Genomic DNA, 24179 nt, shown 5'->3' on the forward strand with positions numbered 1-24179 from the left:
CCATAAGGGAGTAGAACTGCTGAACGATTGCAGCGAGTTTTCTAAAAAATGGAACAGGGTTATCAATCCTTTACCTGGGTGGCACAGTAATACACACAAAAGAGTATGAAACCAGAAGAGTTAAGAGTCATCCCAGCTTCCCACCTTTTCCTCACCAGTTCCATCACCCAATCAATAAATAAGTCCAGATGATGTTATTCCTAATCACCTCTCAATGCCATCACATCCTTTCCATCCATTGCTTTGTCTTTCTCCCAAACCACAACACATGTCCCAGATGTTACTCTGATCACCATCATCCACATGGCCACCCAAGTGACCTAAAGGGTCACTTAGACCTAAAGGGTTGGACCTAAAGGGTCTAACCATGCCATTACCTGAGTGTCAGGGGTAAATGAGTTGACACTGGTAAAGCTCTTAAACAGCCGCCAGCTTGTAGTAAGCACTGTATCAACACCATTATTAGTGTTAACCGAGTCCTTGATGGTTACCATCACCTGTGGGGAAGAGATTCAAGCCCCTCAACTTGGCAAACAAAACCCCCTGCCACTTGGCTCTGTCATTCTCTGCCTTTATTGCTTCCCGCTTCCTTTCTTCATCTATATGCTCCAACTTTTCCTCTTCCCCTCTCCTTTTCCGCAGGCCACCTCCTCCTGGAAGCTTTCTCTGACCTCCTCAGGCAGCAGCAGTTGCCCCACTCTGAGCTCTCAATGTTGCCCAAGCATCTTTCTTTCAGAGCACTTGCCAGGTCTGTGTCTGTCTTCCCAACAGACTTAACCAAGCTTAATTCTCTCTTTTCTGAACAGAAATATATTTAATAAGAAAAACATGAATGTAAGTCTGTTTTATGAGTCATCAACATTTTGAAATGAAAACTGTCGGGGCACCTGACTGGCTCAGTCAATTGAGTGTCTCTGCCTTTGGCTCGGGTCATGATCCTGGAGTCCCTTTGGGTTGCCTGCTCAGTGGGGAGTCTGTTTCTTCCTGCCCACCTCACGCTCTCTCTTGCTTCCTCTCTCTCTCTCAAGTAAATAAATAAAATCTTTAAAATAAATAAATAGGAGGGCCTGGGTGGCTCAGTCATTAAGCTTCTGCCTTAGGCTCAAGTCATGATCCCAGAATCCTGCTTCTCCCTCTCTCTCTCCCACTCCCCTTGCTTGTGCTCCCTCTCAAGCTGTGTCTCTGTCAAACAAATAAATAAAATCTAAAAAAAAAATACAGTTTAAATTAATTAATTAATTTACTAATTAATTGTCACAACCACCTATCAATTTATACACTCCGCATAAAGTAGATGTTTAGTGATATGACATAAGAAATTGCAATGAATCGGGCACCTGGGTGGCTCAGTGGGTTAAGCCTCTGCCTTCGGTTTGGGTCGTGGTCTCAGGGTCCTGGGATTGAGCCCCACGTCTGGCTCTCTGCTCAGCAGGATGCCTGCTTTCCCCATCCCCTGCCTGCCTCACTGCCTACTTATGATCTCTGTCAAATAAATAAATAAAATCTTTAAAAAAAAGAAAGAAAGAAAGAAAGAAATTGTAATGAATCTATTCACATCATACCGTAGCTTTAAAACCATTCGTGCATCCCAATTACCATAAGGTAAAATCCAAACGTCTTAGTTTAGCATTCAAAGCCCTTCAACCTGACTCAAATCAGCTGTACACATGTCTATTACAATATGTGTCAACCTGAATTATGTAGCTCAATTAACAGATTATGTGTTTGTCTCCCTGGCAAGGCTGGAAGCTCCTGGACCACAGGAAGCAGATCTTACTCATTTCCTATCCCAGGCCTCACCCACTTCCCCATTCCCTAACCCATCACCCAGCACATAGTAGGAGTTCCAATTGTTTTGAATAAAATTATCTTCATTATGTTTCCCTGTCAGCTGGAATTTTTTCATTGTGGTATGATATACATAAAATCAAACTTACCAAAAAAAAAAAATCAAACTTACCTTTTTAACCATTTTTAAGTAGACAGTTCAGAGGCATTAAATACATTCAGTTTGCTGTGTGACCTGTGTTACTGGATTTTGGGTAGAGTGTCTTAGCAGACCTCATTGTAAAATTCACTGTGATGAAGAAAAGGGGAATAAAGGAGAAGGTGTGACAAAATATACAGGACAATAAAGCAGATGATTTTGTTCAGATTATTGCAATAGGGAGAATGCTAATTAGTGAGGAACATATCAAAGAGAAGGAAGTAGGGGGGCACTACGGTGGCTCAGTGGGTTAAGCATCTGCCTTCAGCTCAAGTCATGATCTCAGGGTCCTGGGATTGAGCTTCACATAGGACTTCCTGCTTAGCAGGGAGCCTGCTTCTCTCTCTCTCTTTGCCCCTCCCCCATGTTCTCTCTCTCTTTCTCAAATAAATAAATAAAATCTTAAATTTAAAAAAGAGAAGAAAAAAGAAAAGGAAGGGGGCCAGGTTAGTTACATAGACAGGTAAACAAGGGAGTCATTATGAAGAAGGATGGAGATGGTTTTATCTGAGTCACTGAGGAAGGGCAAAAGTGGGTCTTATCTCAGAATATTCTACAGCAGGATAGTCCTTTGAAGTTAGCCATTTCTCTGAACTCAAAATGGGGTGAGAGGGGACACAAAATGGTGAGGGGATTTCTTGACTGTAGCTGCTTTCCAGAAGTACAGGGTTCATATACAGTTCGACACAGTTAGGTCTTGAGGGTGTTCAAGGAAAGAGAAAAAGGAGCCATGTCCTCTTCCCACACCACCCTACACACACGTAGAAGCATCTTCTGATAGTTGGGGTAGGTCTTGACCCACCATCTTTCAGCTGCTTAATATTCTCTTTTTCTCCAGAGAATCATCTCCCATGATCTATGGCTATACACCCCCAGGGTGGGAGGATGGATAGACAATGTGAGTTGTGCATTCCAGCAGTTCCGAATGATTCCTCTGGTTCTTATCTTCAAAGCCAAGCAGGTGCCTCCACCTAGGAGCAACTTGAAGCCTGATACCTCTACCCCACCCAATGCCAGAGGCTCCAGGTCAGCCTCTTGGCCCCATCCTTTCCTCCCTCTCCGCCCTTCTCTACTAAACCTTGCCATTCCATTTAAAACCACCCCAAAGCAGGGCCTAACATCAGCCCTGCTAAAGCCAAGTAGACCATTTGTCCCTCCTCAGAGGTCTGGGTTAGGACTTGGGATTAGTCCATCACCAGACTTAGAGTGGCAGTTAAGCCAGCCCTACCCCAGCCCCTGCCCCATTCCTTCCCAACACACTCCCCACCCCACGACTCCCCTGCACCCCAGTTCTCCAAGCAGATCCTAGAGCACAGAAGGGGACGGGAGCTCTAACACTAACTAGCCAACTACTTTCCAGTGGCAACTTACAGATTCTGGCCTCCCAACGAGCCGCAGTTGAATAGTATGGAAGGCTTGGGGCCCACAGACGCCTGGCTTCCATGCGCAAACACCTGATTGATAAGTCTGGGGCAGGGCAAAGGAATTTGGTTTTGAAAATCTCTCCCCAGAGAATAGGATATGCAGCCAACTTCCAGAACCACATGCTTTCATATCCAGCATCTTATTTTGACCTCACATGGACCCAGTGTGGTGGGCAGGGGAGGCATTACCACAGTTGAACATTAGGACATCTGTATTCAGTTCATAGAGTAAATTTCAAACAGGGTATCGCACCTGAATTTAGAGGTAAGATTTCGAGATTTGTTTTAAAATACTCTGGAGGAGGGGTGTCTGGCTGGCTCAGCTGGTAGAACCTGTGACTCTTGACTTCTGTGATATGAGTATGAGCCCCATGTTGGCCTTAGGGATTCCTTAAAAAAAGAGGGGGGGAATGCTAAGGAGGAAAATCATGTGTGTTAGGGAGAGAGTAGGATAAATGGAAAAAAAAAAAAAAAGAAAGAAAGGCAGCAAGACCTTGATAAAATGATGAAGCCCCATGATTATGGGGATATAGGGATTCCCTCTAGGTTTATGTGTTTGAGAGTTGCCATAATAAAAAACTTTTTTAAAATCTCCCTTGGAGATGGTTACGAAATGTGCCGGGTATGCATTTGTGGTGTTTTCTAAATTTCCTCCAGGGAACGAAAACTGTAATTAAGTGTAATCTGTAAAGTTCATTGTGACCCATCCAATATAAAGTCATAACTAAAAAGAGAGGAGTCTGCAGTCTAGAACAAGAACAGTCAACAGATGAAAATATGTCCAAGTTGGGGTGCCTGGGTGGCTCAGTTGGTTAAGCGTCTGCCTCTGGCTCAGGTCATGATCTCAGGGTCTTGGGATTGAGCCCCACATCTGGTTCGGTGCTCAGGGGGAGTCTGCTTCTCCTTCTCCCTCTGCCCCTCCCCCCATGCTCTCTCTCTTAAATAAATAAATTAAATTTTTTAAAAAAGAAAGAAAGAAAACATGTCCGAGTGTATCAATTCTGTCCAGAGGGACAATATGCCTTTCTTTCTTTCTTTCTTTTTTGTAAGATTTTATTTATTTGACAGAGTGAGACACAGCAAGAGCGAACACAAGCAGAGGGATTAGGAGAGGGAGAAGCAGGCTTCCTGCTGAGCAGGGAGCCTGATCTGGGAATCGACCCCAGGACTCTGGGATCATGACCTGAGCCAAAGGCAGACACTTAAGGACTGATCCACCCAGGCACCCAAGACAGTATTTCTAAGTATCCTGTGTTGGTTATTAAGTTAAGCCTGCTCTCCTAAAATATTCATTATGACTTCCCACTTAACATTCTAGCTCTCTTAGAATTTCTCAGTGCAGGGCTGCCTGGGTGGCTCAGTGGGTTAAGCCTCTGCCTTTGACTCAGGTCATGATCTCCAGGTCCTAGGATCCAGGCCCACATTGGCCTCTCTCCTCAGCAGGGAGCCTGCTTCCCCCTCTCTCTCTGCCGGCCTCTCTGCCTACTTGTGATCTCTTGTCAAAAAAATAAATGAGAGGCAACTGGGTGGCTCAGTGGGTTAAAGCCTCTGCCTTCTGCTCAGGTCATGATCTCAGGGTTCTGGGATCGAGCCCTGCATCGTGCTCTCTGCTCAGCAGGGAGCCTGCTTCCCCTTCTCTCTGCCTGCCTCTCTGCCTACTTGTGATCTCTGTCTGTCAAATAAATAAATAAAACCTTTTAAAAAAATAAAATAAATGAAATGTTTAAAAAATTTCTGTGTATTAATATTTAATTTCTGAGTATATTGAGGTATTAGTATACTATCATATTGCTAATATGAGTGTATTTGTATGTTAATTAAGAAATTAGTATTTGGCTTTATCACTTCATTACTGTGTGACTTGTGCTTCCCAATGTATTTATCCATCAGTGAATTGATAAAAATCAGTACCCTGAGGACCAGCTCTCAGATCTGTGGTGGCTCTGTGAAGGCACCAAGAAATTAGGGCCCGCCTCTAAGCCTCCAGAGGACTGCTTATCATAGGGAAATTGGGACAGACATAAGGTTCACTAAGAATTGCAGGATGAAGTTGGGAAGGAGGGAGGAGCACTCCGGCATTTGGAGTTGGAATGAGAACATGGGCTCTTTTGAGATCCACCTCTACCTCATGACCTGGGGCAAATTAAGTAACCTCTCTGAGCCTCAAATTCTCCATCTGTAGGGTAATGAAACCTACCACACTGAATTATTGACAGCATTAAACAAAATAATCTATGAAGGATGCTTAGGCACATTGTAGACTCAAGAGTTCTGAAAGTACCCAAATTACCATTGTTTGTAAAGCTTTGTTATGGTTTGTCTTCTTGTGTTCTGAAATGTATTCTGGGAAAGTGGATTTGGTCCCTTTAGGAGAAAGTACATGTGTTGGAAGTTGGTTTATAAATGGAGTAGAAACCACTGACTGATTTGAGAATATTGCTCAGGGACCTGGGGTGCAGAGTAGAAGTGTAGAATGTGCAAATCCTATCACTGGGGTTTATAATTAGAAATAAGATAAGCCCTATCTTGGAAGGTCAAACAACTTAAAAAAAAGGCTTCGTGGGTATAATATTCCTCATTCACCTCCTGCTTATGGAGGATGAATAGATGGAGGAGCCCTGAGCTCTCCAGATGCTGGATGAGGGAAGAAGTGCATGGGGACAGCTGAGCTATAGCTATGATAGAAGCCAAGGGAGGGGGTGAATGAGGCTGGAAATTCCCATGCTGTGCAGCAGGGTCTAAGAAATGTCAGGCTCTTCTGTTTGAGCAGAGGCCATGGGGATGAGGGAAGTCATCCTGTAGCTTTGGCAGTTAACCTGGCCTGAAGTCCTGAGCCAGCCTGATCATGGCCACTTCCAAAAGTCTGACTGAAGGTTATTGGCTCTGGCTCTGGTGGGGAAGCCAAGAAATCGAGATTAGACTAAATGCTGATGAATAAAAACTGAAGATTAATGCATAAGGAGCCCAATTGTAAAAATATGATTGTTTTTCTTTCTTTTTTTTTTAAGATTTTATTTTTTTATTTGATAGACAGAGATCACAAGTAGGCAGAGAGGCAGGTGTGGGGTGGGGTGGGGTGGGGGGCGGGGAAGCCTGATGGGGGGCTCGATCCCAGGACCCTGAGATCATGACCTGAGCACAAAGGCAGAGGCTTTAGCCCAATGAGCCACCCAAGTGCCCCTGATTGTTTTTCTTTAAATCATATTCCACTTGGTATTTCTTTAAACAACTAGACTGGGGCGCATGGGTGGCTCAGTCAGTTAAGTGGCTGCCTTCGACTCATGTCATGATTCTGGAGTCCCCGGAATGAGTCCCATAACGGCTCCCTGCTCAGCAGGGAATCTGCTTTTTGCTCTGACGCTCCCCGCTCTCATGTGCTCTCTCTCATTCTCTCTCAAATAAATAAATAAAATCTTAAAAAAAAAAAAATTAAATAAATAAATAAATAAATAAAATCTTTAAAAAAAAAAGAAAAGAAAAAAACTGGAGGGAGGAAAGTGTAGAAGCAGGAGACCAAGCATATTGGTAACCCAAGTAATAAAGGAAGGTGCCTGGGGCCTGAATGGTGGTAGTAGAAGTAGGGAGAGGCAGCTGGAATTTACATATATTTTCAAGGTGCAATTAACAGGATTTGTTGATGGATCTGACAGAGGTATAAGAGAAACAGAGGAATAAAGGAGGACTCCAAGATTTTCTGGCCACAGCAACTGGAAAGATGGAGTTGCCATATACTGATAGAAGTGAAACTGTGGGAGATACATGTTTTGGAGGAAAGATCAATATTTTATTCTTAGTGATAACAGGTTTATGCGTCTATCGGACATCCAAGCAGAGAACAGACCCTATTACCCCTACCAGCATCCCAGTAAGACCAAATTCCCAATATTTAAGAAAAGCAGTTGGGGGTCAGGGTTGGAGGAAGTTTATCAATTGAGTAGCGTTCAGTAGAGAGGATTTTCCCTTAGCTGCTGTGATAGCCTGACTCCAAATGGCTCGCACTGACTTCTATCATGGGCTCCTGAATAGTCCCCTCCCACAGGCATCAGTTTTGGTCCATATGACCAACAGAATATGGAAGACGTGGTGGTATATCATCTCTAAGACTAGGTCATAAAAGACATTGTGGTTTCCATCTTGGATCAGTTATTACAGGCAAAGCAAGCTACCATGTTGTAAGTAGCCCCATGAAAGGTCCATGGGACAAAGAACTGAGTCCTTCTGCAAATATCCATGTGAGTGAGCTTGGAAGTGGGTCTTCCATCTCCAACCAGACCTTCAGATGACTTCAGCTCCAGCCAACATCTTGACTTCTGTTTGTAAGAAACTCTGAACCAGAACCACCCAGCTAAACTGCTTCCTAATTCCTGGCCCACAGAAACTATGATGTAATAAAGGTTTATTATTTTAAGCCACTAAGTTCTAGGGTAATTTGTTATGCAGCAGTAAGTAACTAACATACTTCTCAAAGTCAAGTGAAGCAGATGCTCTAAGAAAATTTGGAGGGCCCTGAGAGAAGAGAGATAGGCGTCTTATTCCACAATTGACCTCTGTTCAGGCAGTAAGTAGTCACAGTGTTCTGCCATGGGCAGTCTATACTGCAACCATTGGGAAGACTTTTTCAGGAGGGGCTGCCTGACAGGCAAAGTGTACCCCAATAGCTGGAGGCAAGGAGTTCCAACAAGGGCTGAGCTGAACTTCCTACTATCAGAAACCAGTAACTGGACACAAACCACACTCAGTCAAGTGTCAACAGCCACAAAGAGGGGTTCAAACCATAGGATATTCAGTAAAGACCAATTACCCTTCTTCCCCTCTTGCCCTACCAGGCCCGAATACTAGAGAAGTTTGACCTTGAAAAGGAAGAGGGAAGTCTCCTAGACCCAACACATGACTCCCTTCCCTGGACACCAGACACATCCACACACATACAAACACTTCCCCACCCTGAAACTGGCTGCAGTGATTGGAGGACTGAAGGGTGATCGAGGCCCTTCCCCCCTCCAAATCCCCAGAGCAGAAACTGGATCCCAAGCCTGGATAATAGGAAGGGGGTGTAAGTGATGTAAACCAGAAATGAGATGGGAGTTCTTAATGGGCCAGAGTGGACTTCTTCTTCTTCTTCTTTTATTTTTTTTAAAGATTTTATTTATTCATTTGACACAGAGAGAGAGACAGAGATCACAAGTAGGCAGGCAGAGGCGGGGGGGTGGGCAGGGAAGCAGGCTCCTCGCTGAGCAGAGAGCCCCATGTGGGGCTTGATCCCAGGACCCTGATATCATGACCTGAGCCAAAGGCAGAGGCTCAACCCACTGAGACACCCAGGTGCCCCCTGAGTGGACTTCTAATATGAAAAGTCTCACTAAAGCTATGAGATTCATCTAGGATCTTAAGATGGAAGGGAAAAGGGAAATCTGATAGAAGTTGGTAGATTGTCATGTTAAGGCCTTGCTGAGTGGAGATTCCTCAATCAACCGACTACAATTCTATTCCTCTAACCCAAGTTCTTAGAGGGGCAGCACAATGGATGGGTTAAGAAGGTTTGGAGTCAAGACAGGTTTGAACTGTATCGAAATCCATTTTTGTATGATCCTGAACAGGTTTCCTAAGCTTCCAAATCTCTCTTTCCTGATCTCTAAAGAAGAGTAATGGTAACCCCTCTCACAGGGCTATGGTGAAGCTAAGAAAAACTGCAGTTAACAGGGAGAGGAGACATAGCAGCAGACTGCTCGAGCCTCTGTGATCTCGTTAGGGACCCTCTCCCCATATAAAAGCCCACACCAGACTCCTGATTGGCCCTTCTTGGTGTCCTGTCCACCCCCAGTCAACTGTTATGGCCTGTGGTACTTTTGTCCAGGCCTGGTCCATCATCTGTCTCCCTAAAACCCATATGAATGGAGGTGGGACAGGTGTCCAGAGAATAGGGAGGTACTATTCCCTGAAAGGGGACAGGAAGCTGGACAGCTCAGAGCAACAGATGCCCCCTACAACTGATCTTGTTGATTTCACCTTTACCTTCCTCTCTTGGTTGCCTAGGAAAATTAATACATCAGAGAACATAAATGAAAATAGAACCTGATTATGTGACCTAGTCCCCTCATGTTGGAGATAAAGGCCCAGTGGCATGAGCCAGTTGCTAAAGGCTCTACAGGTATTTGGTGTCTCGGCAATTGCTTTGGACAAACCCGGAGAAATTTAGACACCCGGGAATTAAAATCTCAGAGGCTCTCTCCCTTTCTGGGTAGGGCTGGAAGACAATAAGATTCAGTAATCAGGAACTTGACTCACTGATCTGCCTGGGGAGATTTATTGCCTCATGCGGATTATGCCAGGCACTATGGGCATGAGGGTCATTTACCCAGAGAACACTCTAACTCCCCGCAGCCCTCCTAAGGTTCCTCCAAAGAGAATTCCAGTGGATGCCCGTGAGCTGTGCCTGAGAGTATTTTTTTCAAATTGAAGATCAGTCAAGAAATCAGTCCAGTTGGGTGAAAAGCAGACTTTTTTTTTTTTTTTTTTAAGACATAGGCTAGAATGCGGTAAATGTAATTTCATGAGACAGTTTACTCAGTTGCAATTTTATATATAAAGCTACTGGCTCAATGTTTACTCCCCACTTCCCATTCCTGGCCCCCAACAGTATTATTCCTACCCCCTTTTTAAGGGAAATCCAATTCATTCCACAAACGCATATGGAATGCCAAGCATGCCGGATACAGAGAAGACTATGACACAGTTTTTGTCCTTGAGAGACTCTCAACCCAGTGGGAAATAGCCTCCAGGGCAGAGTGGAGACAAGGAGAAAATGAAGAGGCAGAGGGTGACAGATTACAGAAAAACAATCTCTGGGCAGTGGCATAGGGGAGGAGGGGAACTTGAGTTTTCTATTCTGTATTTTGAATTTGTTGCAATGAACATGTATCGTTTTGGCCATTTTAAAAGCCCAGTTAAAAGGTAAAGATACAGGGGCGCCTGGGTGGCTCAGTGGGTTAAAGCCTCTGCCTTTGGCTCAGGTCATGATCCCAGAGTCCTGGGATTGAGCCCCGCATCAGGATCCCTGCTCAGCGGTGAGCCTGCTTCTCCGCTCCCCGGCCCCCCCACCCTGTGCCTGCCTCTCTGCCTACTTGTGATCTCTGTCTGTCAAGTAAATAAATAAAATATAAAAAAAAAAAAAAGATAAAGATACAGTAATGAATAAATGAATGAAATGTAATGTGAAAGTACTGGCCTGGGGGAAGGAATTTAGGAGCAGCGCCACCAAACTTGGGCTCATTTTGTCCTTTTAGTACGACAGCAGGGTTCCTTGATCCCCATCTTAAAAATGGGAGATATCGAGACCCTAAGAGGTGAAGCACTTTGCCCCAATTCACCAGCTGGTAAGGGACAGAGCCCGGGGCATTTCTGCTAGTCTGTTTCCATATGCCAACTAAGAAAAAGGGTCAGAAACTAGGGACAATGACTCCCAAGAACTTTATTCTTAAGCTTTTGTAAATACTCGGTGTCTGTTATCTTGTTCTTCCTTATTTTTTTCTTCAGTGGTTAACAGTTAATCTCTTAACATAAAAAAGGGTCTTTGTGTTTTGGGAGGTGAAGGAAAAGCTTGCTGGAGTAGCCAGTCCAGGGAAAGGGGGAGGGGGTGACCAAAGGCGGTGGGGGGGGGTGTGCTCCGGTGCAAGAGAGGTGGAGGGAAGCAGAAAGAGAAGCAGGCAGGCAGAGTCCTGGGCCCACCGGGCCTCTCCCAGCACAGTGCCGGTGCTGCCTGGCCCTCCTCAACAGGGACCCTGCTGCAAGTGGGGATTTCCCAGCAGCCCTTGCCTCGTGGGTCATCAGGTCTCTTAGATCTGAGCCAGCTTCCCTCTCTCCAACTCCAGCCTTTGCAGCCTGAGCCCCCAGAGCCCGGGGGCACTGTGACAACCCCTGTCTTACCTCCAGCGGTTCTACCTGTACCTTCTTGCTTCCCTCAGCACAGAAGCCCAGAAAGTCCAGGATGTGGTCTTGTTTGGTCTCTCCTTCCCTACCATCCTCTACAGATTTTGTCTCTCTGCAGCCAAGGAAAGGGAAAGAACAAGAAGACAGTGGCTCAAGCTGGTTGGAGACACAGTAGAACTAAAGAAATCTGAGTGTCCTCTAAAAATCTGAGCCGGGGCGCCTGGATGGCTCAGTGGGTTAAAGCCTCTGCCTTCGGTTCAGGTCATGATCCCAGAGTCCTGGGATCAAGCCCCCCATCGGGCTCTCTGCTCAGCAGGGAGCCTGCTTCCTCCTCTCTCTCTGCCTGCCTCTCTGCTACTTGTGATCTCTGTCTGTCAAATAAATAAATAAAGTCTTAAAAAAAAAAACCTCCTCTGTTAAACATTTTAAAAAATAAATAAATAAAAAATAAAAATCTGAGCCATGTCATGTCCATCACCATCATGGTTACTGATCATGTTGATTGAGCTCTCACCATGGGCCAGGCATCATCTCATTTAGCATTCCAGAATGTCCCAGCATCCCAGGTCACAGGTCACACAGGCAATCCTTGGCCAAGCTGGCCGCACAGGGAGCCTCCCTGGCTGTGCCTGAACCCCCACAGTGGACCATCCTGCCTCCTATGGTCCTGTTCCAAAGGAGAACAATTTGTCCTCTGGCCATGGAGTCTTCCCAGTTGAAAGAGCCTACCCAATTAATACAAATGCTTCCTCCCCTTTCCTACTCTGGCATTCCACTTCCTGTCACAGGCACATGCTTGGATGGTCTTGGATCCCCCAATCTGATGACAGTCTCTAAAGAAGTGTCTCCCCTGTCTCATGTAGAAAATGACACCAGGTCTTCATGCCCCATCTGTTGGGGTGACCTGAGTTGGGATTTGAGCCAAGGTACCATCTCAGCTAATCCCATGCTAAAAGTGCTGTCCCTCTATGGAGGGATGATGGCCCCTCCTCTCCCGAGACAACGTAATAGCACAGATATAACCTGCAAATGCTCAGTGTTACTGCAGACTTACAGCTGGGGAATAGGCCACTGCATTGCTCCCAACCAGGTTCTTGAACCCCAGGACCTGGGCAGCCTCTGAAAGACTTGTGGGGCCATGGTGGCCACAGGCTCTGAGCTCCACGAACAGAAGGGCAACCTCTCCAGCAGCAGCTCCCCTTCTTGGACACCCAGAGATTGAAGAGGACTAAGAAAGCAGCCTGGGAGGATCACAGCCTGGGGAGGGCGCTGGAAATCCCAGGTTACTAATTCAGGACTTCATGCACCATGGGAATCTCCGCATCACACCACGCCAGGTGCAAAAGAAGGGGCAACAGACTTTTAAGGCTGTCTCCCTGCACAGGACCCAAAAGGAGTGGGCTCAACCCTGTGGGGTGTGTACAGGCTGCCATAAACCCCAGGAAGACACTGTCAGGTCCCAAAGTCATGAAAGGAGTGCTTTGAGCTTCTCAGGAGTCAGGTATCAGACGCCTCTGAGAATGACCTTCACCAAAGTCTTTCCTTGCAAATGGAGCCAACTCAGGTTAGTAAACAGCTTCCACCCAGAGGCAGAGAAACAGGTCTGACCCCCAAAGGAGACAGACTTCTCATTTGCACATCACTTTCTACTGTTCTCATAACCTGTTTCATGGAAGCCACACACTTGTTCAGGCTTCCCGGCTCTTCACACACATAGACTTCCATCTCCATGTTTGGAAAAGGGTTTTTCAACTCTGCAGATGAGGAAAGGTTAAATGCCCTCCTCAGGGATAAAAGCTCAGCAGAGAAAGAACCTGGACACTAGTCTGGACCTCAAATACCTCCTCAGACATTTTCCAAGTTACAGTGCTTTTAACTTTGGTGGAAAGATTCTTTGTCCCCTCTGCTGGATTAAAGATTCTGGGTGGGCAATAAAGGATTTCATTTCTTTACTTCGTTGAGTCTGTTCTCCTTCTTTCTTCCCTTCTTTCTTTTTTTTTTTTTTTATATTTTATTTATTTATTTGACAGAGATCACAAGTAGGCAGAGAGGCAGGCAGAGAGGGAGGAGGAAGCAGGCTCCCTGCTGAGCAGAGAGCCGGATCCAGGGCTCCATCCCAGGATTCTGGGATCACGACCTGAGCCAAAGGCAGAGGCTTTAACCCACTGAGCCACCCAGGTGCCCCTTTCTTTCTTTTTTTAAAACAAGATTTTATTTATTTGACAGAGAGAGATAGCACAAGCAGTGGGGAGGAGCAGAGGGAGAGGGAAAAGCAGGTTCCCCCCTGAGCAGGGAGCCCAATGTGAGGCTGGACCCCAGGACCCTGGAATCATGACCTGAGCTGAATGCAGACGCTTAACCTACTGAGCCAGCCAGGCGCTCCCCTTGAATCTGTTCTATTCCCCAAGTGTGGATGTGAATGCAATGGTGGATGGGTGGAATTAAATGAACTTTAGCAGAGACTAATTCTTCCTACCAGACCCTCACCACCCCTCCCACTTTTATCCAAGTATCTCAAAAACTTCTTCCTCCCCTTTGTTGGCTTCTGTCACTGGACTCAGTGCATAGAGAGAGAGCTTCTGAGCACAGACAGTTTGAAAAGAGCAAAATAAAAATAGCCGATTGATCGATAATAGAACGGTAAAGTCTCTAAGTACCACAGGGGAGGGCATTAGTCTTAAAGCTGGCTGGGAAGAGATGACATGGGGTGGGCAGAAACCTCTCTGAGAGCTTGGCTTGCTCCGAGGTGATGCAGGAGGCTGCTCCTGGTGGGGCATGGGAGGGAACAGCCAGTCAAAGGTTCTGCTTTCTGCTTTTGTTCTGTCTTAGCCAGCGCCTGTCCCAAGGCTCCCATTCCTTACCAAACTGGCTGGCTAGATACTACTGTGCAAGAGGGAGTGAGGCACCTGCCTGCAAGGGATTGCTTCAGTGTGGCCTAGTAGGCAGAACCTCCCACCCCTGCTAACAGTGCTCAGCTAAACCAGGCCTCTCTACCTTTACGTCTCCCCCCATGACACTGTACGTAATTGTTCCTCTCTGCTTAGGCTCTTTCTGGCTGGTATTGATCGTTGCTTTTATTGGCAAACAACACACTACGATAAAAAATAAAGCACAAGAGCTTGTGCAGGGAGAGTAAAATGGATTCTGTGTCTCCAGGGCTGGCAGAAAACTTGCTCTGAGACCCAGTGGTCAACCGGGTACCTGATTCTCCCCTCAGGGCACCCCTGCAATTATTGTAAGGACGTTTGTCTTGTCTGTCTGTCTCCTTCCTCCAGAGGGCAAGGCGGCTGCGGTCTTCCCCACACCTCCTGAGTGCTTGGGGCTCAATTCATAGTTGCTAACTGACACCAACATGGGGCCTTCCAGGAAGCAGTCATTTCAGGGCTAGGCCTGGCGCCACACCTCTTAGCTCATTTTCACAGGCATCTGCCCTGGCTGGCCAGTCACCACCACAATTTGGGGTTAGGGGTTTGGTCCGGTCGAGGAGCTAACAACACCAGCTACCTAGAACATTCAGGGTTGTCCTGTCCTGTTCAGTGCCTAGGCCACTTGTACCCATAAGCTTGGAGAGGTGGAGCCTTTTTGGTGTTCTTACCCCCTTTTTATAGACAGAAATGAGGCCTGACACTCCCATGTGCCTTACCAGTCACACATTTCTCTTCTTAAAATAGCAATGTGGAGGGACCCAGTTTGTACCTAGGTTCAATTTCTTTATCTGTTATAGGGACAAATAACACTACCTCTTTGGGTTGTTCAAAGGATGCTTGCTGATGGTTTGTTTTCTGCTCTGGACTATAAAAAGGCGGCAGGGACTTTGGCTTATTCACTGCTATATCGTCAGAGCCTGGAACAAGTGCCTGCCCGGCACATAGTAGGTGCTCAATATTTGTTTCCTAAACAGAAATGACGTGAGAAGAGCCTAGGCCAGACTCTGGCATTTCCCTCTGCGAGGACATTCTATATCCTTAATTCCCCAGATTGCTCCAGCCAGGCAGCCCGTGGCCAAAGGGGCCTGGGGGTACCTACTTCTGGCCTTGGGACCCCAGATCAGCAAAACTCCCAGGCCAGAAAAATCTCCACGGGACAGTCTGCAATGCCGGTGAACCTGAAGAAGGCCTCCGCCCTCAGGTTCCCTTTTCTTTTTTATATCAGGAAAAGCATTTTTGTCCTCCTCCCCCACCCCCAGGCACAACGCGGTGCTGCTTCCGAGGTGCCTACAAAGAAGCGCCACCCTGCCCCGAGCAGCAATCTTCTGGGGGAAGGAGCCCAGCACGCAACGCCCGGCTGGACTGCAGCAGAGGAGCGGCGAGGCCTGGCAAGCAGGCCAAGCAGAGGAGAGCGGGCCGAACCGACGCTCAGCGGGCGGAAAGGCCGGCGGGAAAGGGCGTTCGAGGAGAAGGGCGGGGCGAACGTCCGCCCTTGGCTCCCGCGCTCGGGCGCCGCTCCACCTTAAGCTCCGGACCCCCTTAAGGGCGGGCACTGGAGGAGCGCGCCCGGAGGCGGGATCTCCCATGCAAATGAGGGGCGTGGGTCGGCGGGGCGGGGCGGGCGGGGCGCTGACCTGACGTCAGGCCCGGGGCCCGGGCAGTTGGCTCGGCGGCGTCCAGGCGGCAGGAGCGGCGGCGGGAGCCGGGCCGCGCAGCTGGGCGCGGGGGAGCGGCGGCGGCCGAGCCGGAGCAACATGGCGCCGGTAGGCGGGGGCGGGCGCCCGGGCGGGGGGTCGGCCCGAGGGCGCCTCCTCCTGGCCGCGCTGCTGCTGCTGGTGCTGATGTGGGCGCGGGGGGCCCGGGGCCAGGGCGACCCCCAGTGGGGCGCCATCCTGGGCATGAGACTGGCGAGCTGCAACAAATCGTGTGGGATGAATCCGGAGGGCATCATCTTCGTGTCCGAGGGCAGCACGGTGAACCTGAGGCTGTACGGCCAGAGGCTGGGCTCCCTCTCCAGCAACCTGATCTCCTTCACCGAGGTGGACAACTTAGAGGCGATCCAGAACTCCACCAACTGTCCCGAGCTCACCAAGGACCTGGTCGTCCAGCAGCTGGTCAACGTGAGCCGCGGGAACACGTCCGGGATGCTGGTGGTGCTCACTAAGTTCCTCCGGAGGAGCGAGAACATGAAGTTGTATGCATTGTGTACCCGGGCCGGGGTGAACGGGCCTTGGCAGAGGTGGACCGATAAGGATTCGCTGCTCTTCATGGTGGAGGAGGCTGGGAGGTTCCTGCCCCTCTGGCTGCACATCCTCCTCATTACGGTGCTGCTGGTGCTGTCGGGCATGTTTTCTGGCCTCAACCTGGGGCTTATGGCCCTGGACCCCATGGAGCTGCGTATCGTGCAGAACTGTGGCACCGAGAAGGAGAGACGCTATGCCCGCAAGATTGAGCCCATCCGGCGCAAGGGCAACTACTTACTCTGTTCTCTGCTTCTGGGAAACGTGCTGGTCAACACCTCCCTCACCATCCTTCTAGACAACCTCATCGGGTCTGGGCTCATGGCGGTGGCCTCCTCCACCATTGGCATTGTCATTTTTGGGGAGATCGTTCCTCAGGCCTTGTGCTCCCGCCATGGCCTGGCTGTGGGTGCCAACACTATCATCCTCACCAAATTCTTTATGCTACTCACCTTCCCCCTCAGTTTCCCCATCAGCAAGCTCCTGGATTTTGTTTTGGGCCAGGAGATTCGTACCGTTTACAACCGGGAGAAGCTGATGGAGATGTTGAAGGTAACAGAGCCCTATAACGACCTGGTGAAAGAGGAGCTAAACATGATCCAGGGTGCCCTGGAGCTACGGACCAAAACCGTGGAGGATATCATGACCCAGCTCCAAGACTGCTTCATGATCCGCAGCGATGCCATCCTGGACTTCAATACCATGTCGGAGATCATGGAGAGCGGCTACACCCGCATCCCTGTGTTTGAAGACGAGCAGTCCAATATTGTCGATATCCTCTATGTCAAAGACTTGGCCTTCGTGGACCCTGATGACTGCACCCCCCTCAAGACCATCACCCGCTTCTATAACCACCCAGTGCATTTCGTCTTCCACGACACCAAGTTGGATGCCATGCTGGAGGAGTTCAAGAAGGGTAAGGCTGGATGGAGCTCTCCCCGTTTAGCTGGCTTTGGGACGCCTGTCGTTTGATTGCCTGTTTTGTGTCAGCTGGCCTTAGTGTTTTTGGTGTGACTGTCCCTTTGCCCATCACTTCTGTGCCTCTGAGGTGGATGGTATTTGGGGCAGCGGGATCAGTTCGTAAGCATCTGCCGCCTTGCCAGGTACTGTGCTTTGTGCGCCCGGTGAATCAGAGCTGAGACAGGCTTGTGCGCTTGGAGGGATAGAGCAAGGCCTCAGGGAGCTACTGAAGCAGCACGGAGTAAGGCTAATGCTTTCAAAGAGGCCACAGAGATTAGTGCGTGGGGCCGCACATCTGATTGGGGTGCCATGGGGAAGGGGCTGGGGCCTTGGGAAAACCGTCACAGGGGAGGGAGCATTGAAGGAGAGCCTGGAGATGTGGGGACACCTGGTACCCAAGGCAGGGGCATCCCCACAAGGAGCAAAGGATGTGCTTTGGGCCTAGCAGGTGGTCCTGTTGAGCTGGATTGGAGCTTGGTTGAGCTGCTCGGTGGTCAGTGGTCAGTGGGGAGAGGCTGAGTCATCTGGGGCCTTGGGGAAGAGCCTGGAGTCAGGGCGGTGCATTTGCTTGGAGCTGTTGGAAGTTTTGAGCAAGAGTGATGTTTCTGGATCTCCTAACCCACAGAAGCTGAATTGAGAGGTCTCTGTTTGGCTCCCTATTCAGAACAGTGCCAAGTAATGCTTTCGACTATTCAGCAGAAGCAAGCAGATCAAGTTTTGGTTATTGTTCTGTCTTTTCCCAGGCGCCAAACATCAGCTTCCCTCCTGTGGTTGGCTGGAAATCCTCAGCTGGCCTTGCTGTGCCTTGTGTTTTTCTCTCACATGGGTTCTTGGCCAGTTCTCAGGTAGTTAGAGAGGCACTCGGAGGTTTTACTCATCAGCCCCAAAACTCAGGGCACACACCCCTTTCCTTTACTTCCAGCAAAACTTTCCTTCCACCTTTGCTACTCAGAAGTCCTCAGTGGTGGTAAACAAGCCAATTATGGAGTAAAACCCTCCTAGGCCAAAAGGAGTGAGGAGGCAGAAAGGGAAGCTCTTTATAAAGGAATGGGGGTTGGGGGAAGGGAGCACATCTTAAATCCAGGCCTTTGCTTCCCTTCTTCATGGGTAGAGCTCCTGCCGGCAAAGGCAGCCTGCCAGCCCAGGGCTGGGAGCGACTTCTGCACTCCAGCAGGGAGCAAGCTTCAGGTGCTTGTCAATCGATTATTTCACGACAGGAGGGGAGAGCCTGGAACCGGATGGGTCAGTGGTGATAGGCTGGGCTGGGATAGGTAGGATCAGGCCTTGCCAGGTTTGCTCTGAAAAGATGCTCTGGTCAGGGCCGGAGTGGGATACTTGCACCCTCCCTTTTTCAGAGTGACAGACAGTGAATCTGAGCATCAGAACTGAGAAGGACTCGAGTAACAGAAGTCCAAGTGGAAGATAGCCTGGTAAGGTGGTCCCATTGCAGACAGACTGAAGGGCCATGGACATCTGGTGGTGATGGCACCATGCTGGTGGTAGCGTTGCAGGTGCAGGCCCAGGAACGTGTTTCTCCCAGGTAGCAGATGCTGGAGCAGTGAGGATCTGTGCCCCACCCCCACCCAGCAGCCTCTTGACCCTGAGGACTTCTCCCTTGTTGCTGGGTCAGGAACCTGGTTAGGACTCACCAGGGCAGCTTCCTGCTCACCACCTCTGTGGTCTTTGGGACTGTTGCTGGTGACACACCCAACAAGCACGTTTGCATCGTTCAGTTTGGATCTGGAGCCAACCAGTATGGATTAGCTTGGCTAGGCTTTCCAGCCCCTGATAGGAGGGCTGAGCCCTTTTCAGGTGGGAGCTTCCTGGATCTTGGCAGGGCCATCTTTGGACTCCTCTTGTAAAAAAAAGTACCACGTCAGGAAGCTGGGAAAATAGAGCTAGCATCTTTCAGGCCAGATCTCTGATGAATGGAATTCTCCAGATGTAAATTTTAGTTCACTGGAGTCTCCTTAACAGAGGCTGGTGGTTTGAGCCTGAAGCCTGGCCCTGGAGGGGTGCTGCTAATTCCATGGAAATGCAGGCATAGCCTGCCCAGTGTAGCATGAAGCTGCTGAGATGTGAGTGATATGATGGTCACCCCTAATGGACACACCCTGGGGCATTATGATTCCATCCTAAATCATTGCCACCCTGGGCTGCCCCCAGCATGGTTCTCCCAGATCTTTCCATCTGGCATGTACCATTTTAGTCTGAGGCCCTCTTGGAAATGGCAGATACTTTATGTCTGCATCTTAAAAGATTCTGTTTACAGATCTGGTGTTTGGAAGGCTTTTTTCATAGCTAAGAAAAAGAAATGAGCAAGGTTAACATGGCTAGCATTGCCAGTAGCATTGAAACAAGAGCTGGGGGCTTGCCAGGTGTCGCTGAGCATCTCCCTGAGGGTCCTTCCTATGCTTCAGTGGACTCTGCAAGTTGGGGAAGGTCCCTGACTTCTGCCAGTCTTTCAGCTCTGGGTGAAATCTTCTTTTAAGGTCATTTTATCTCCTTGCGCCTCCACTTTGACGAGCTCCCCCCGTGGGTAGGGATCATACCTGACTAGTGTTTTCACCACTCAGGGCCTGGTAAAGAGGTGGATCTTCAGTGAGTGTTTGTTAAATGAATGAATGAATGAACGAAAATTGAACAACTAATGAATGCCTGGCGAGCTCTGCTGGCCTTCTTGCTGTTTCTTGAACACAACCGGGACGCTCCCACCTGAGGGCCTTTGCCCTGGCTGTTCCTTAAGGCTGGAATGTTTTTCCCCAGATGTTGTCAGCCTCATCCTCTCCCCGCCCTCGGGTCTGCTTCAGCCTCACCTTCTCAGTGCCCTATTTAAAACTATAACCTCCCATCCTCCCCCACCTTCCTCATCTCCTCTACCCTGTGCTAATTTTTCTTTTTCTCATAGCACAGATCACTTTCTTTTTTTTTTTTAAGATTTTATTTATTTATTTGACAGACAGAGATCACAAGTAGGCAGAGAGGCAGGCGGGGGTGGGGCAGGAAACAGGCTCCCTGCTGAGCAGAGAGCCCGATGTGGGGCTCAATCCCAGAACCCCAGGATCATTACCCGAGTGGAAGCCAGAGGCCTAACCACCAAGCCACCCAGGCGCCCCACAATTCACTTTCTGACAACTCCATAATTTACAGATTTGCTATGCTGTTTATTGTGTGTCTCCTCCTGTTGGAATATTAAGTTCCAAAGAGCAGAGCTCCTTGTATTGTTCACTGGTGTATCCCTGGCCCCTAGAATGGTTCTTGGCCCATAGGAAGATGAGATCTCAAATAAAAGGTCACTGAATGAACATGTGATCTGTTAGGTTTGGGACAGAATTATCCCCATTCCATAGTGTTAGAATTTTGAGGAGCCAATACCCAGGGGACTTGATCTTTCCAGTTGCACCCAGGAAGACAGGAGGGGCTCCTACAACGACGTGTGTGTATTAATGGCTCCTGAGAAGCCGAGTTTGGAGTCTTGAGTGTGATGCATGGTTCCCCTTTCTTTTGCCTCACTTTCTATGAATAAGTGGTTTTTGACCATCAGGCGTATACAGAGCTTCCCTCCTGAGTTGAGTCATGAAGCTGCTCCCGCATACACACTTAGAGACAGGCTCTGGGAGTCCATGCCCGCATGGGCCTGAGCCGTTCCTGGGAGACTAAGGCAGGGTTACAGCTTCCCAGCTGCTTTGCCTCCCAGCTCAAGGCATTTATCATGAATTTATGGACACATACTCTCTGTGCAAGACACCGAGCTAGGCCCCACAGGACCTAGGAGTTAGACCATCTGGTTGGCTAGAGCTGTAAAGCCACTCACTGAGAGGCTCATACCATTTGACCTTGGTCCTTGACTTAACACTTCTCCTAGAATTGTTTGCAGCACTGGGTGTTGTAGTTGGCTTGTCTACAGCTTGAGATTTTAGAACAGAGGCTCCTTGGGCTACTCGGGGCCCAATTGCATTTTTCCTTTACCAAAGAGGCCCTCCCAGACACTGGAGGCAGAGTAAAGAATAAACTCTACCAAGTAGAAGTCAGAAGCTCCAGCCCCACAATGAAGCCCACCTTCTAGATTTCTGCTGTCCCTCCCTCCATAACATTCCTGCCCCTCTCAGGCCCTCGGCTCTGTAGTCCTCTTATCTTTCCCCACCTACTTTATAACCATCTAGCCCCCTGTGAAGACTTGGGTTTAAATTCCACCCAGCTTGGTCTCTGATCCATGAGGTGACTTTGGACCTATTACTGGCCTCGTAGAAAGTTAGTGTGTTTATGTATTGAAGGGGAAAAAGATAGAAATATTTTCGTTGAAAACTCCTCCCATATTTCCATCTGTGCCACATCACACTTCTCCCACGTTCTTCTTTCTTCCTGAAACAACTTTATCAAGTCAAGAAAAAACAGTGCATAATTTTTGCATTCACTTTTGGTTCCTACCGTCTGACACACTTAAAGTATCTTATTTTTCTCTGTTTACTTATTCATTCATTTGTTGCAACAGACATCTAATTTTTTGAGGCCTGTGTGTCAGACACCTTGCTCGCTGTTGGGAGTCCGAGAGGACTAGAACAGCTCTGTTGACGGAACTGGCAGTCTAGCAGAGAGACAGACCTTGTAAACAAAGCTTACTGTTCCCGGTTCAGGTAGGTGCAGTGGGGCTAAGGAAGGCCTAGGCCCACGAGATGCTTCTGAAGTCAGAATATCAGGACTCGGTGTTCATTTTGGAGATGCTGGAGTTGGGGCCAGGAAGCAGTTGTGAACATCTGAGCTTTCTAGCTAGGGATTCAGGTTGATGATGTCATTTAACAGAAGCAGGGAGAGGAGGAAGCAGAGACAGTTTGGAGGGTTGGGGCGTGGGTCCTGGTGGTAAATTATAGCTATGTGACCCTTGATTGGACTCCTCTGTGCTCATCAGAGTGTCTCCCACTTAAATGTACAACCAAACTGCCTAGATGTTTTCTTAAAACGCAGAGGCGAACTCAGTGGGTCTAGGGTGTCGCCTTCTGGACCATACAGAGCAGCACCAGGGTGTGGTCCATCTAGGCAAGCGTGCAGGCGAAAGCCCCATGAGGGGCTTGGGAGTAAGTCCAGGACCAGGGTTAAAGGTTTGAAAGCTGGCAGCACTGGCAAAGAGTGTAGAAACCCCATTAAAGGGGCTCCTCGGAGAGGTGAAAAAGACCCAAGCAGGTGTGGTTTGGGGAGCCTCCTGGGAAAGCCAGATAGAGTGAGGGCCAAGCACAGACTGTGGGGACGGGACAGTCAAGTCCCAAGATGCTGGGAGAGCACAGCCTCAAGTGGAGAGTGAAGGCAGCCGCACACCTGACCTCCCACAGCTCCACCTGGAAACAGCCTCCAGCTGAGCTGGTGATCTGAGCTGGAGAAGCTGGCCCTGGGGCAAGTGTATCTGAGTGAGTGACAGGAGCTGCCTACTCAGGCAGCTGACGGAAGGCTGGCCAGGCTCCTCGGCACTTTCTCTTTGTGAGGGGCTCATGGCCGTGGAGCATGGCCACCGTGGATAGGATGATGTACCTCTTCCCCCCTCGCTCAGCTGGTGGTGGACCAGCTTCCACAGAGGAGCCAGGACAGAGAGCAGTTTCCTCAGCCTTCTGTTGACAGAGCTCGTCCAAAAGCTCTTCCTTGTGACCCTGGAAGTTGCTGCCTTGTGTCTAAGGCCAAATAAGACCTTAGATCATGCCGAGATCACACTAGTGTCTAGTTTTCAAAAGTCTTGTATTTTAGAAATTAGAAATTAGAAATCCCAGCTCCAGAGTTTTCCCAAACACCTACAGTCAAGATAGGAGGTACTGAACAGATGGTTAACCTTGAAAATACTTAGTTGCACAGAAACACAAAAACACAGGATTGTTTCCCACAGGAGAAGTGGGTAAGGGGCAGGGCCTTCCAGGAAGCAGACACCTTTCTGGTCAGTAGAAGTCAGGGAAGACACTCCAAAGGAGGTGGCATTCCAGCTGGATCTTCAAGGGTGAATAGACATGAAGTTTTTCCACTTCTGTGCCTCTTGTTCTGGGAGAACTTGGACAAGACCACAGCATAAGAAATGAGCTTCACGGTTGTTGGTACCAGCTTCGGGTAAAATTGCTCCTCATGTTGTGACTGCTTCGCAGCCCTTTCTGTGGGTGTGAGAGTCACGGAATTTGCCAGGGGTGCCTGAGATGGCCCTGGCCTAAGATGACGGGGCACAGCTAGTTGGTATTTGATCCAGCCCCGTCCTCTCCTCCTCTGAGCCCCTCTGTCTGCTGTCAGGCACGGCCCTGCAACAAGGTGCTGGCCCGTCCTGTCCCTCAGGTTACCCCCTCGTCACGCCTGTGTGTCCCAAGACATCCTGTCATAAAAGGCTTTGTCGCTGCATGAAGGACTCCTGGTTCATCCCCTAGACTGGAGTTTGGACTCCTGAGTCAATTCTTTTTCCATTTGTTACAGGATTTTCTTTTTACTGGTGGTTATTTTGAAAGAGATACATCTCATTGTCAGGCCTTTAGAAAACACAAATCTAAACAAAACAACCCATGAATCTGTCATCTGGAGAAAACTATTTTTAATATTCTGATTTATTACAGTAACTGTTTTAGAAATTGATTCTTTTTTTTTTTAAGATTTTATTTATTTATTTGACAGATAGAGATCACAAGTAGGCAGAGAGGCAGGCAGAGAGAGAGAGGAGGAAGCAGGCTCCCCGCTGAGCAGAGAGCCCCACGTGGGGCTC

General features: G+C 48.7%; 1 protein-coding gene across 1 annotated transcript in view; it reads left to right on the forward strand.

Annotated features, from left to right (window-relative positions):
- The first annotated feature begins 15938 nt into the window (after positions 1-15938).
- Positions 15939-24179, forward strand: part of LOC111155928 (cyclin and CBS domain divalent metal cation transport mediator 4) — a 35509-nt gene continuing 27268 nt past the window's right edge. The window contains exon 1 of the mRNA XM_022516406.1: positions 15939-17420. Coding sequence (XP_022372114.1) covers positions 16019-17420 — 1402 coding nt within the window. The 5' untranslated portion in view covers positions 15939-16018. The remainder of the gene's footprint in view (positions 17421-24179) is intronic.

The sequence above is a fragment of the Enhydra lutris genome, unplaced genomic scaffold (genome assembly GCF_002288905.1).
Source record: "Enhydra lutris kenyoni isolate GAN:26980312 unplaced genomic scaffold, ASM228890v2 scaffoldscaffold44, whole genome shotgun sequence".
In the NCBI taxonomy this organism is placed as follows: domain Eukaryota; kingdom Metazoa; phylum Chordata; class Mammalia; order Carnivora; family Mustelidae; genus Enhydra; species Enhydra lutris.